Genomic DNA, 13,780 nt, shown 5'->3' on the forward strand with positions numbered 1-13,780 from the left:
TGCTAATTGGGTTTATATGGCATGAACCTGGAAGGCCCTTTTGCCGTGTTTACTAAGGGCGAATTTGGTTTGGTGTATTCATGGAGCGAGCTCAATGGCAGACCGATGTACCAACGTTTTCCTCATATTAAAACCAGCCGGCGCAATGCGTCGTTGCCTATCAAGCGCCCAAAGAACTTAATGATTGTTGCCGCAACGGAGGATATATTGACTGAGCATTTCTAGCAAACAATATCTTCAGCGAAGGTGCGAAATTGGAGCAAGCAAAATGCAATCATTCATCTGCTTGGCAAGTTTCTCCCATTATTATTTGTGTACTCAGAAACGCTACGAGCAATCGTCTGCAAAACGCCATATTTCGCCATATTGTACAACAACACCGTTGGCCCAACGCGCCAATCCATGCCAGCGCGGAAACCCAGCACGGAAAAGCCTCACACAGCCGCTCCAGTGCCGCGGAGCTGTGTAGACAAATGAAATACGCAATTGTCTGAAGTTCTACCACCGCGATGGCAACAAAGAATGATTGCGTTCAATGCGGCAACATCGCTTCCAAGAGGGCACTCTGTCCACAAATTTGTGTTATTGTGTTACTCTTGACGAGCCTGTTTCTGTTGTAATATGTGCAGCCGTATCTGAATGCCCTAATCTTGCTAAATTCAGTGCAGAGGCAGCGGCCATGTTTTTACGTCATCTGTCCGTGTCGCTTTATATAGTTGCAGCATTGCATGGCGGGACGGAGTTTCAAACATGGCGTCATGAGCGGTGTATTTGTGTGTGTGTTTTCTGGCTGGTTCCGCGCCCATGTTTAGCGCCAATTTTCGTGCCATTGGCGTTACGCGCCTCGTCCGATCATGGTGGTGTATGTGTGTGCGTCTTCTGGCTGTTTCCGCGCCAATTTTGTACCATTCGCGTGTCCGATCATGACAGTGACGAACCGGGACTTGTTTGGAATAGTGCGAACCAGCTGCAAGGGTTGATTTTGCGACTGTGATCGCTACACAGTCCTCAGTTCGGCAAACATTCGATGCGATTGATGAGACCGCTGCCCGAGAGATCGCATGGGAGAATAGACGAAATCGGTAAGTGTTTTTGCATTGCGCTGGTTTGTCTGTCATCAGTGTGTATGGGCTTTTGTTTTTTGCTTGTCCTTCCCGCGATGCTCCCCGTCGCTTGAACGTGTGGACGCTTGTCTGCGTAGTATAACTGCGGCTATTCGTGCGTTAGTGCAGCTACTGCAGGCGCTTTAGGGGGAAAGTGTTCAGTGTCCTGCAACGACGGCTTACTCGGGCTTCCTCGCAGTCCCGGGAGGGTGAGCATCGCCGATCTCATGAGTCTTTGTAGCGGCGAGACCTTTAGATGGCCCTGATACACACTGGCGGTAGATTTGACTATGCAGCTACTGCTTTCGAGAGGTTAGCTAGACTGCAGCTTGTCTTTCACTAGGAGAGAGGGAAACTGAAAAAAAAAAATGAAGCAAAGGGGTTAGTGGCGTCTTAAGGGGAAACGCGTCGGTGTTCCTGCCACGCAAAAAAATAAAAAAAATAAATAAAAAAAAATAAAGAAGCTTTGCGCGGCGCTCTCGCTATGCTGCCGATCGCTGCCTGAGGCGTTCGCTTTTAATGCTTAGTCATTCTTAGGCTACTTCCCCGGCAGATCTGTCCGTAACTTAACGCATTTCCCATAGGAATAGACAGGGCTCCCTAGTAAATACATAGGGCACACATACTTGCATATAGAAAAATAACGGCACCAGAACGCACAACTCACCAAGTGTGTTAGGGCTCGAACCCTCGACCCTCCATGTACGTAGGATGTGGAGCCCTCGACCTCCTAAGTATATAGGACTCGTACCCCGAACTTTCCAAGTGCGTAGTGTATTGAACTGATGGTCGGTACTGGTTTAGCAAAGCTCAAGTGGTGGTCAGTTAGGGTTACGCGATGGTCAGTGAGCAAGTGGCAGAATGCTTCCGAATGCTTCGACAACTCCAGTGAAGTTTCTGCAGAATATTTTTTTTTCAGCTGAGTTAGCAGCAGTACCAAGCAGTCCGGCACTGTCAGAGAATGATACTCGCACCTAAAGCAACGCTTCAAATATATATATATATATATATATATATATATATATATATATATATATAAAGCGTGCTCAAGCACGAAGGCCCATTGAGTCTCTATGCGGGACTCCCAAGTGAATACACGTTTCTCTACTGCACGGCGTCATTTTTAAATCGTTCGCGTAAAAAATAAATGCGCAGGAATTAGCGCGTTAACCAGGCTTGTGCTTGTACCCTGTTTCTTTATATCTTTCAAGAAAGCACAAAACGGAACCAGTTTTGGGTGGCGAATTTGGATCGACAAAAACGTGCGAACGAAAGTTTTCCGGGTCCGCCCGCGTTCACCAGTGTTGCTTCTCGCCTGCTTTACCGAGAAAGAAAGTGTTTCTTGCGTGCGTTCAAAAAAGAAAGAAAGAAAGAAAGATAGAAAGAAAAGGAAAACGTCTTTCAAAGTTTTAAAATACAAGAAACTTGCTACTATATATATCACTGATGACAAATTGCATTTTTTTTTATGCTTCTCCAGTAACGACTTCTCTGGCGTTGCGTGTTGCAGAAAGAAAAAAAAAAGGTTAATCATGATTTATCATGCTACGGTCACCTGTGCTGTCAGTGTTACGAGCGCATCGATAAACATCCCTCTGTAGTTTGATCAATGTGTTGGTTATGATCGCACGCCAAATAGTGCCAGCGTCATAAATTGTATCCAAACGTATTCTGTTCTGTTTGCTTCAGTTTTGTTCACGTCGAGTGGGTATAGCAGCGAACTTCAATACGTTGAAATAATTGCATTGCCTTGTATTTATACTGCAGATTTCTGAGCATAGCGTGTATATAACAACAAGCTCAGGGATTTAACGTCACGTTATTCACACTGCGCATGCCCGTAAGAGGCGCTGCATGGGCTCTTGCGTGGGTAGCATTGTGTGTATAGAGCAACATGGCATTACCCGACGAAGGAAGTGCCGCCCCTTCCGAATCTATGGAGTCGTCATCCTGCAAACATGTTCTGGCCCATTTGTTCCCAACACACGCTTGCGTTTCCTTCAGACGTGCGCCACTGTGCTTCGGCTGCAGCAAAGTATCATTGACAATAGGGCGCCGTTTCCCAGATCCGTTCTCAATTTTTCGGTGCTTTAGGCTTAGTGTGCATACAGGGAGTTCGGCATTGTGTGGCAAGAGCGGACCAGCTCCATGGTGATTTCATGCAACACCGAAGTAGCAAATTAGAGCAACTAGTCGTGGAGTTCCGACCCGTAGCTCTTCCCGCACTGGCGCCTAACGTGGGGCTTCCGCGGGCAAGGCTCCGGGATGGACCACGAAAGCGCGGAACGACTTGTAACACCCGGTGCACTGCAGGACTCGGAACGTCGCCCATGGGGGCTGATGCGGTTTACGGCTTTCAGCTGCATCGTGCAGAAGCAACTGCCATGCTCGAGAGATCACCGTGGCCAGCGTCACCAGCAAGGGTACCAGCAGGCAACCGCTTTTCTTATACACTGCATCGTGCCACACCTCACCGTCTGCTCACCGTCTGCTTCCGGCACAGAGCCTCGCCGTCTGCTTCTCCGTACAGCAACGCCACGTCAACTGAGATGTCATCAGTCGCGTGCCCCCAAAGTGACGCGTCTTCACCAAAGTTCACCCTATAGACCGAAGACGACAAAGAGCATATACAGTCATACGATCGGTTCAGTTCCTACACCCGAATTCGAAAGCCGGGACTTTTTTCCCTTCTTTACAGGCAGCTGTATACTGTAGGCTTGTTCATGGCCTTCTGTATTTGCCGGAGCACTAACCACGCCATGCGCGATCCGTGATCTCAGAGGCTCTATAGACTACGAAAGTTTGTTTGTGCTTTATATTTCGTACAGATGGCGCCGCAACCCAAATTGTTATCAGGGAGCTTTCGTATATACGCACGCCTGTATGAAGGCTCCGATAATTTGATTATCTTGAACATCATTTGCGGAAACGCGGGATATGCTCGGGACCAGCGTGGTCAATGCTTGCGCAAGATATTGATGCAACATTCCATTAGGTTGACATTTGAGTGTGCGTTTCGTGTATTCTTGTACTTTGTGAAGTTTTGCATATAGGTGGCGCCTGTGTGATGAAGTTTCTTTTATAATGTTTCGGGTTTCTGGAGATAGCTTATTTTCTGCTCACAGAGGTATGGTTGGAACTGGGGAACTGTCCTGAACATTAAAATTTTGCCATGTAGTCTGACTCCACCATGCTTGCATATTGAGCCAATGACAGCTGACACAGAAATGGTGGAATCTTACATTGTACGGTGTAAAGTCCTAATGACAGACTCTAGCTTGCCATGGATCCAACCAATGTTTCCTGTTTCCTGTATTTCGTGAAAAAACGTGTAATAATTATAAAGAAAGAAAGACGTTATCACAACAGAGATACAGACAAACCTCGGCTTAATGAAATCCGATTTCACGACATTTTTGATTCACCGAAGCGCACTCGAATCCCAGACACATAATCGTAGAGCATAACGCGTTAACATCGAGCCCAATGAATCGAACTCTACATCTCGCCATAATTAACGAATGTTTTGAAGGAAAATCATGATCGAGTATGCGGTGTTGTCAGTTCAGGTGGTGGACGCCACTAACCTGTCAAGAGGCTTCGCTTTACGCATGAAGGAACTGAAGACATGCTCGATTGGCTGGCTAAAGTACACATTATTTTAGTTTTCTTCTCAAATAATTGTTATTCGCTCACGTTGTGTAAGTATTTTCGATTCGGCAAAGTTATCGAATTAATGAAAAAAAGGTGTTCGACTTCCATCGAATTCGGTAAATCGAGGTTTACCTGTATGTATAAATGGCAAAGGTGCCGCTTTTTCTGCTTCCCTAAAGGTAAAGCGGCTCGGCACCTGCAGGGATCGCGACGAGGGGTTAAGGAACAAATCTATATTGCCTAAGACTCTGCGTGGTCTATTTTCGGTAATGTAGTTTTCGACGCGATATATGTCGCCAGCCGGTAATTTATTTTGCCAACTTTATAGAGAGAACGAAGAGCTCCATCGATGCATCATGTAAGTATATTTGCCCGCCGTCGATCACACGCTGTCGTAACAGGCGGAATCGTAGACGGTTTGCTGCCTCATTTTGTCGCGATCAACCTCTGTTTCTCTTTGCCCGTTGATTGGCTGCGCCGACGGTAGCGGATGTGACGCAAGAACTTCGCACGAGCGTTAGGCGACAAATCGCGCGGAACGCTGGCAGCGGTGGCTCAGTGGCTGTGGTGTATTGATGCAGAGTATAAAAGGTCACTGGTTCGACTTCCACCATCGCCCTGGCAATGCCTCTGTTTATTTTTTTTTAATGTGGGAAGAGAATCGTTCTAAATTCTTACCAACTTACTGACATTTCTAGCCCTTGAACCTTGAACATTATTTTTTTTTTCATATCTATACAACGTACGGATGACAGGGGCACAGGCAAATAGCCATTAAGTTGGCTTGACTAGGTCTGTGTTCCTTATTGGTTCCTTTGGCAACACGTAGCAGTGCGTGCATAAATACAAGATGAGCACATGTATTGGAAAAACAATATAAATATAAACAATGTTTAGGTAAATGGGACTATTTATACAACGTTACTTTCGCACAGCGGCGCAAAACTGACATGAATGCCGAGATTGTAATTGTCATACAAGTTATTAAATATATATATAGCCCATACCCGCTGTTCGCAGCTAAGATTTTCACAGCGAAAAGCTATTATGGGCTATGTGGTTTGCAGGGAAATCTAAATTTATGACGATTCATAGACTCGAAATCTGGGGGGGGGGGGGGGGGGGAGGAACATTGAGAAATGCGTACCCGGTAACATACTTGATACCCTTAAGAAGTGAATAAGAGTGTAAATTATTTTGCAGTGTACGTGCAAACAAGCGAAGTTGAGAGAGAAGTAACGAGAAAAGAGAACGGCCACTTCAAAATAAACAGACCTGCCTATCTATGCCACGGGGAATTCACTCCGCATGGGTCACAGTAAAGTTATCGAACAAACCATCTCAACTCTTACAAGTATTACGTGTTTACAGCCGCAGTAGTCTACTGGAGCAAACTCCCGGATGTAGGCCTCTCCTCTCCTTCGACTGAGTCCTTATTTAGTGTTGCGGACATTAACTTCAGTATGTAACACGTTCATGCACAGGGTCACACTCGATCACTCTTAGCACATAACTTACGGTCATTTGTAATTCTTCAGAACCAGCTTTTTTGTGATAGTTAGCGCTTACGCTTAATAATGCCGTGCATTTTTTTTTACTTCATCTGCACACTCCTCGTTCGGCCCAGATTTCATGAAAAAGAGGGCATGGATAATCGCGATGCGCAGGCAAAGTTTAAAACGCGTGGGTTTATCGTGGCCTTCTTGCAGTAAATTGCTTATGCAAGCGCTCCGGGACGTTATAGGTATCAATAAGGGCACATAATTCTTGCTAGCACCGCTGCGTTGGCATAGTGGATATGGCGTTGCGTTGCTATAAAAGCCCGAGGTCGTGGGAACGAATCCCGGCCCCAGCGGACGCATTCCGAGTTGTGGGAAATGCAAAAAAAAAAAAAAAAAACACACGACCGTGTCTACCACGTATTAGGGGCGCGTTAAGGAATCCAAGGTGGTCAAAATTAAACCGGAGTCTCGCCCACTACGGCGTGCCTCATCATCATATCGTGCTCTTGGCACGTAAAACCTCAGATTTTTCAGATTTTGCTAGCTGTGTTGCAAGAGTTATAACAGCCACCGAAGTCAAATTTTGTGAAAATGACGGCGGAACATTAAAGTGCGACGTGCATGAGAAGTTGAAAAGTATGCAGGTGAAGGCCTTTGCTAAATGTTTTCCAATAAGTGCTAGAAAACGTTATACGCGGGTAAACATTTTAGAGTGGGTGTGTATGTGGTTTAATTACAAGCAACTGAAATGTTTGATGGCAACTGCTTGATTGAAAGTGAGAAGCTTCGCTGGATATTGGACTGTGATTCTGCAACCTCATACGAATCCGCTGTCTCTGTGGTTTTTCTTTATTTTCTTTTTCTGCACTCCTGCTTGGGTGTCACACCAGGACCTCTAGTATAAATAAATAAATAAATAAATAAATAAATAAATAAATAAATAAATAAATACAATCAATGACGATTTAGCGGTGAATGCGAGGGAAATGCGTGATCATTACGTCCCACCTCTTTGAGCTCCCGGATGCACGATTTAAACCGCGTTCACCAGATTGCAAAGTGTTCTTCAGGAGCTCACTCGACACTCCTCCTCCTCCTCCTCCTCCTCCTCCTCCTCCTCCTCCTCCTCCTCCTCCTCTCTCTTTCACACAATATATATATATATATATATATATATAATATCGACCTGCCACCCTTCACGCACGTGCACCTTTTTTTCGCTTTGACCCTCCTCATTCTAACGCACTAAAATAAACGGTATTCTAATAGGGATTAGGCGGGCCAGTTCTCAGAGTTAGCCAATTTACATAAACAACAAAAAAATTTTAATGACGTGACATAGAAGCCGTGGCCTCGTAATACAAAGCGGTGCGAGATAGAAAACCTCAATTACGCTTCGTGACCGACCGAGTTCCGTAATGAAAGTGGGGCGTGGCAAAACACGAGAAAAAGGCGTAATTTATGCATGCCGCCGGAGATTATGCCTCGCTTCGCTCGTGCGGGCCCCCGTTAATCTTTCTCTCCTCTCGCTTTCGACGAGTCTCATTTTGTCGGTAAATAAAAAAGCCCGATATTTTTTTTTCTTTCTCCTCGCCTTTGTTCTCGCGGCATCTCCCCGTTGTGTGCGTCGCGTATCCCGGGTATGAATATTGAACGGCGTTAGTGAGGGTCTCTTTAAATGAGAAAATTCGCGTGATCTTCAAAATAAGAAACGCGACCTGAATAACTTTCTTGCTTGTTCAGTTTCGTGTTTGAAGCGCCTTAGTTTCACGAGAATCCGGGCACATAAAGATAAAGCTCTTAATCTCACGACTAGAGTGCATGGCTGTGGCTTTGGCTTGTTTGTTTGGTAGGTTATTTTCGAATACACCACCAATTAAAGATGGGCACTCCCGAATACATATCCGTAGTACAGACACAACCCACCATACGTGAATACTCTCATAGATTAAACGAACTCTCATTTTACACGGAAAGTCGTAGGTATCCATTTTTCCTTTAATGATACGTGAATGGAACAAGCCGGATTTTTCCATTAGGAACAGCTAGCCAAACAGTACCCATGTATTTATCATTAGCCCAAAAAGAATTACATGCTATACAAATGTGAAAAACCCATGTTTTTAATTATACTTCATGTGCAACTTATTGTACACATAATCCCTACTTGTACTACTGATAACTAAGGCAAACCTTTTAGTTAATTGTCACTTTGTTATTCTTAACTTTACCATCACGTTATTTTCTGTTATTTCTGCTTACACTGGGGGGCTCAACTGTGCTCGCTGTCTGTCTATCGTGTGTAATGGTGTTTGTACAGACTTATATGCTATATGTTAAGATTAACTATGCCTATGCCGTTCCTGTTAGGATTCCCGACGACATTGACAGTAATAATAAGTAAATAAACGGATAAATGTTTTTTTAACTGATATCAAAGGCGCTGTGTGTCGTCTCACGCGCCTTCTATGTCCATGTCGTACATTGTACCGGCGTTAAATTAGAACTTCAGAGCAAGGTGACCGTTTACGCTACGGGCCAATTACCTCCGATTCGCCTATTCGAATTCACCTGTAAAACGCAGAAATACTGGCACGATACAACCGTCGAACTGATTTGAATTAAATTCTGTTGCAGTTGAGAGAGGAAAGTTGTTTTAGCGACAGCAGCCAGCAGAATGTTGATCCACGACGCCACACATGTTACAAAAAAAAAAAAAAAAAAAAGATCGCCGACAATCGGTAAGCGGTCTCTGAGAAAAATCGAAGCGCGCAGTAGTTTACAAATCCGTAACCCTACTCCAAAAACAAATATATCGCCAAAAGGACTTCTTGGGCAAGTTGGTGCTTAGATTTCCTAGGTATGCTTTGTGGCGGAAAAAACATTTTGTATTTACAAAATACAAAATATATTTTGCGCCACAAGGCATACCTAGGAAATATATCGCCGTTTTGTAAACTGCCTGTGTTCAAGCATCTAAAGTGGACACATGTTATATGTAAACTCACGGGTTAAGTGAAACTGTATCAATGTTTACGAGTGTTTTGCAAAAGTCCTACTCACACATTAGTGGCATATTCGAGAGCGTTGCATGATATATGAATTTTTTCTCCGCTTTAGATGTCTTAAACATTTCGGAAATGGTGTCTCCAAATGAGGACAAACCAAAAAAAAAAAAGTTGCTTTTGCTGATGACACCAACAAGCTAAAAGAAACACGAAAAATCAAGCTCGAACAACTCTCAGACATTTCGTTCTGCCTGGACGTCAGTCACCGTATACATTCGCGTGTTTTCGAACAGACTCAAAAGAAAACGTGGACAGATAACAGCAGCCTCGAAGTGCGCCCACTCAGCTGCACTTTCCGACTTTTTTGTTTACTTCTAAACTGCTTTGCTTAACGCATAAAAAATTTGAGAGGATGTTTATAACTCACGATAGAAGTTAAAATGAATCGAAATGTTGTGCGCAGAGGTTTTGACATCGCATGCAGGGCGATATGTGGGCTCGTTTGAGTCGATTAAGGCTGTGCGTGGTCCACGTGACCATGGGTATGTGCGTGGGGTCGGTTGTGCATCAGTTACTTCACCTCGCTTTTAATGTTCTTCAAACTAAACGTCGTTTTTTTTTTAGCCGGCGACGAAAACCCGCAGTGCGAGATTTCAGTGATCTTGGAGACACACACGGCACGTTTGCTCGGTTTGACGGTGGAAAAAAAAAAAGCAAGAGATGGGCGAAAACGAAGACGAAGACGAGGGGGAGGACGGGGACTTTAACTTTGGGAATTTGTCTCGTTGAATGTGTCCTTTCTCGTCGCAAATTTTCAAGTGGAATTTCTCTATTCGTTGGAATTACGCATCTCGCTATCACATAGTGGATATGAGCCCCGAGCTGAGCAACGCGAAACGAAAATAAAGTGACTAGTATGCGATGACTTGGTCCTGGCCGCATACAAATCGTCTGGTCAGTCTCATCGGGAACGACCTTCTTGAATTGCGTCACGGCGCAGAAAAGGTTTTCAGGCGTCCGCGAGCTCACTTTAGCCGATTTTTTGACGAAGACGACTGTAAACGGCTTCCACGCGCGTATTTTCGACGTCCATACGGCGTATACGTGGCGTCGCTCAGCGTCACTCGGCGTCGGGGCGTCCGTTACACATGATGCGAGGTAACCGCGCTGATATCAGGTTCGTGATGCGTGCGCAAGGCTGACCTCATAAGCGAGCAACCGCGTGACGCACTTTGTGGCCTGCATTGCAGCGCGTCTGTCCCGCAGAACGAAATGTACGCGTCGACGACGGCCGGGGACACGTTGAAGATACGCTGGAAGTGCGTTGCATGCATGTGGTTGCTGCTTTACGCGTTCCGGGAGCGTCCTCAAGACGACCCAGAAGATAATCAAGAACTTCTTTGAACCGAAAAATAATCAACATAAACAAAGACGAAAGTGTTACCTTTTCTTTGGTACTTTAGTTGGGGTTAAGCTATTTATGATACGAATATCAGCCACATGAAGTATTGAAGCCTAGGAAGAATGGGGAACATTTTTCGTATTATTTTTCAGGTCATGTAAAAGAACAGCGAAATTTCATCTATCCTGTTCTTGGCTTTATTTTTTTTATGACTTAGAGTGGTAGCAACTAACAAAGAAAGATCGAGCCCTTCGGTTCCCCTTGGGGTTCTCGCTCATGCCAAATATGGGATGATACGAATATTCTTCGATGTACCGCCACATACGTATGATCCAAGGTTATATCGTATTAAAGAGTACATTGCTCTATCCGCAGCGCTACAGCAAAAAGCCAGCTCAACCAGTAAGTACGCGACTGCAGGATGCGGTTGCCTCTTTTATCGCCGTGTGTCACTAAGTATGAACTATGCATTCAATCATACTCGTTTCTCTCTGTCGCTTTCCGCTACACTTAGGCCTCCAGAGCAAGTAAGTGCTGAAGCGATGCCCGCTCTTACTTTATGTATTTCACCCCCATATCGCTGGCTGCCTCGTAGAAGGTTTTCTACGCAGTTTCGCACTCGTAAGCGTGTACCCTGTGTCCGCCAGGGGCGAGGAAACTACCCTTGCGCAATACAAAGGCAGCCAGTTGTAAGAACACAACGAATCACATTCATCAGTGTCATCATCACCATTATATTTACTCTCTACTGCATGACGAAGGCCTCTCCCAGCGAACTCCAGTTACCCCCTGTCTTGCGCCAGCTGACCGCATCTGTATGTCAGCGAATTTCCCAATTTCATTACTCATCATTATGCATTTTGTATAGCTGTAATTCCAAATTACCGCTGTTAGGAATGGCCTGCCGCGGTGCCAACATGCAAAGTTTCTCAGCCAGCTGCAGCAGCAGGGTTGGCGTTTTCTGGGAAGCCACCGTCATCCTCTATTCGAACGGCGCCACTAAGTCTACTATGTGCGGAGGACAATACGCCGCGTCAGCGACTCTGCGTCGCGGGAAGGCCGAGATGAGTTCGACGAACCAGGCTTTGTTACTGAACACGCCACCGCCGATCTGGTCTGCCGTGAGCGGGGGAGTTCCCGAGGGAAGGTATCTGGCGGCACCTTCCCACGCGCCCTTCGAGACGTAAGCCCCGAGTTCTGCGAAGCCCGCCCGGCCTCGATGGGGGCAGTGAAAGCTGTGCGTACGTGTGTGTGTGAGCCCTCCTCCTCCAAAAAGGCGGGTAAACTTCAATGACGTTGGACGCTACGAATTGGCGGTGGAACTGCCCTTTTCCCTCAACTAGGGATCTAGAGAGTACGGAGTGTTTATAAGCAGCTGTTTGTCGGCTGCTAGGGTGTTCTCGTGAGCGTGCTCGTGAGGAGTGTGCTCGTGCTCGACCAGCAGTGTGCTGGGTGTGTTTGGAGCTTGGGGCTCGCATGCTGTATGCTTCGTCTTGCTTGCTCCATTTGGGAGTCACGCTAGGCTGTCGAATGTATCCCCTGTTTGAATGTAAAAATATGTAAATAAACCCGGTACGCCTAGTTCCTCCCAAGTTCCTCCCTACGACCTACAACCCTTACGACGGATGGCAGCGGCGAGATCGTTCTACAACTCTGACACCGCCGTGTCACGGCGAATCAAGTCACTAGGTTGCGATCTAACTATAAGGCAGCCAGTAATGGAATTTGCGATGCGAAAACGATGATGATGATGACAACAAAATGATCATGATGACGATGGCAAGGCTACAAAGGGGTCTAGTTGCTGATGTGCAGTTGTCTGCACATCAGCAACTAGACCAGTTGTCTGCACATCAGCAACTAGACGCGAGGAGGAAAGTGGAGAGGAGGGTGAAGCCAAACCAAGAGGCGAAAAGCGGTAGAGAAGGGTATGGCAAAAGCCTGAGAAGAAAAGCGTAGCGCGGCGACGATGGCTACGAGATGGCGCTGGAGTAGCGCGCGTCGTCTGGGAGGTCTGTCGGCGCCGACTGCTGTGAATCGCGCCCACGCGTCAACCACGCGCTGCCTCTCGCGATCTCCAGGCTATAGCGAGGCAGTCGCGCAGCACTTGGCTCCGTTTGCAACTTGCCGCACGAGACAGATCGTCCACACCAGCCGGTATATCGCGTAATGAAAACGCGTTCAAATTTCGTCTGAGGGAGTATCGTAGTCGTCAGTGAATATTTTCGTCACCGACGTGGAGGTGCGGGGGCAAACCTGAACACTTAAAGATGCCTAGCACGTCATTTGAGCGGTGGGAGGTACAGCTGACCGGCGATACCCTGGCGGGACAAGAAGCTCTCGTCCAGCAAGTACGTCGAGCAGCCATGGCCAGTGGAATCCTGGAATGAGGACACCACCCACTCGACCTCAAGAGTAACCACCTCGATGGTTCGAATAAATGTTTTTTTTCTCTCTCTCTTTTTCGTCACCGCGTTCTTTGTGTCTCTTCTTGTCTTGTTGACGCGCTATTTTTGATCCCAGCATTATAGAGGTCATTCACGTTTTCGTGTTCCTTTGCCCTCTGGTTCATCGCCGAAGCGACCAGGCCAGCAAGGATGCTGCGGTTACCTGTCGCATCTACCTGGCTGCTGCCGTCGGTGCCCTGTCCCTGGCCGTTCTCATCGTCTCGGCATTCACCATGGCATCGCCTGCGGCGAAATACCAACAAGGTGCACGACTGCTGCAGCACGTACCTTCATAAATAGCTACTTGAACAGTCTATATAAAAGTTGGATAAACAGCGGTAAAGTGCCTCAGACAGGCTGGCCGACGTTTCGGTTCGTGGACCTATCTTTGTCAAATATAGCCTGTGACAAAAAAGGTAGGTCCACCTGCTTATCCAACTTTTATTGTGTTTACATCTGCGGGCCCCCATGTTGAATTTCAGCAGTCTATAATAGATTGTTTAAGGGCTTCTTCCATACTTGTGTGCTTTCTCGTAGCTACACGGTCGGAATCGGTTGTAGTGCGCGAGATACTAGCGCCATGAAACAGCTTTTAAAGTGTCTCGTATCTGTACGAAAAGTCTACCGTTATCCAGGCCCAAGTGAACAATGGAAAGGGGAAGGG

General features: G+C 46.3%; 1 protein-coding gene across 1 annotated transcript in view; it reads left to right on the top strand.

Moving 5' to 3' along the window:
* Positions 1 to 751: 751 nt before the first annotated feature.
* Positions 752 to 13,780, top strand: part of LOC142558544 (uncharacterized) — a 42,960-nt gene continuing 29,931 nt past the window's right edge. Inside the window, exons 1-2 of the mRNA XM_075670677.1 lie at positions 752 to 1,082; positions 13,250 to 13,380. Coding sequence (XP_075526792.1) covers positions 13,350 to 13,380 — 31 coding nt within the window. The 5' untranslated portion in view covers positions 752 to 1,082; positions 13,250 to 13,349. The remainder of the gene's footprint in view (positions 1,083 to 13,249; positions 13,381 to 13,780) is intronic.

This window comes from Dermacentor variabilis, chromosome 9, assembly GCF_050947875.1.
Source record: "Dermacentor variabilis isolate Ectoservices chromosome 9, ASM5094787v1, whole genome shotgun sequence".
NCBI classification, from domain to species: domain Eukaryota; kingdom Metazoa; phylum Arthropoda; class Arachnida; order Ixodida; family Ixodidae; genus Dermacentor; species Dermacentor variabilis.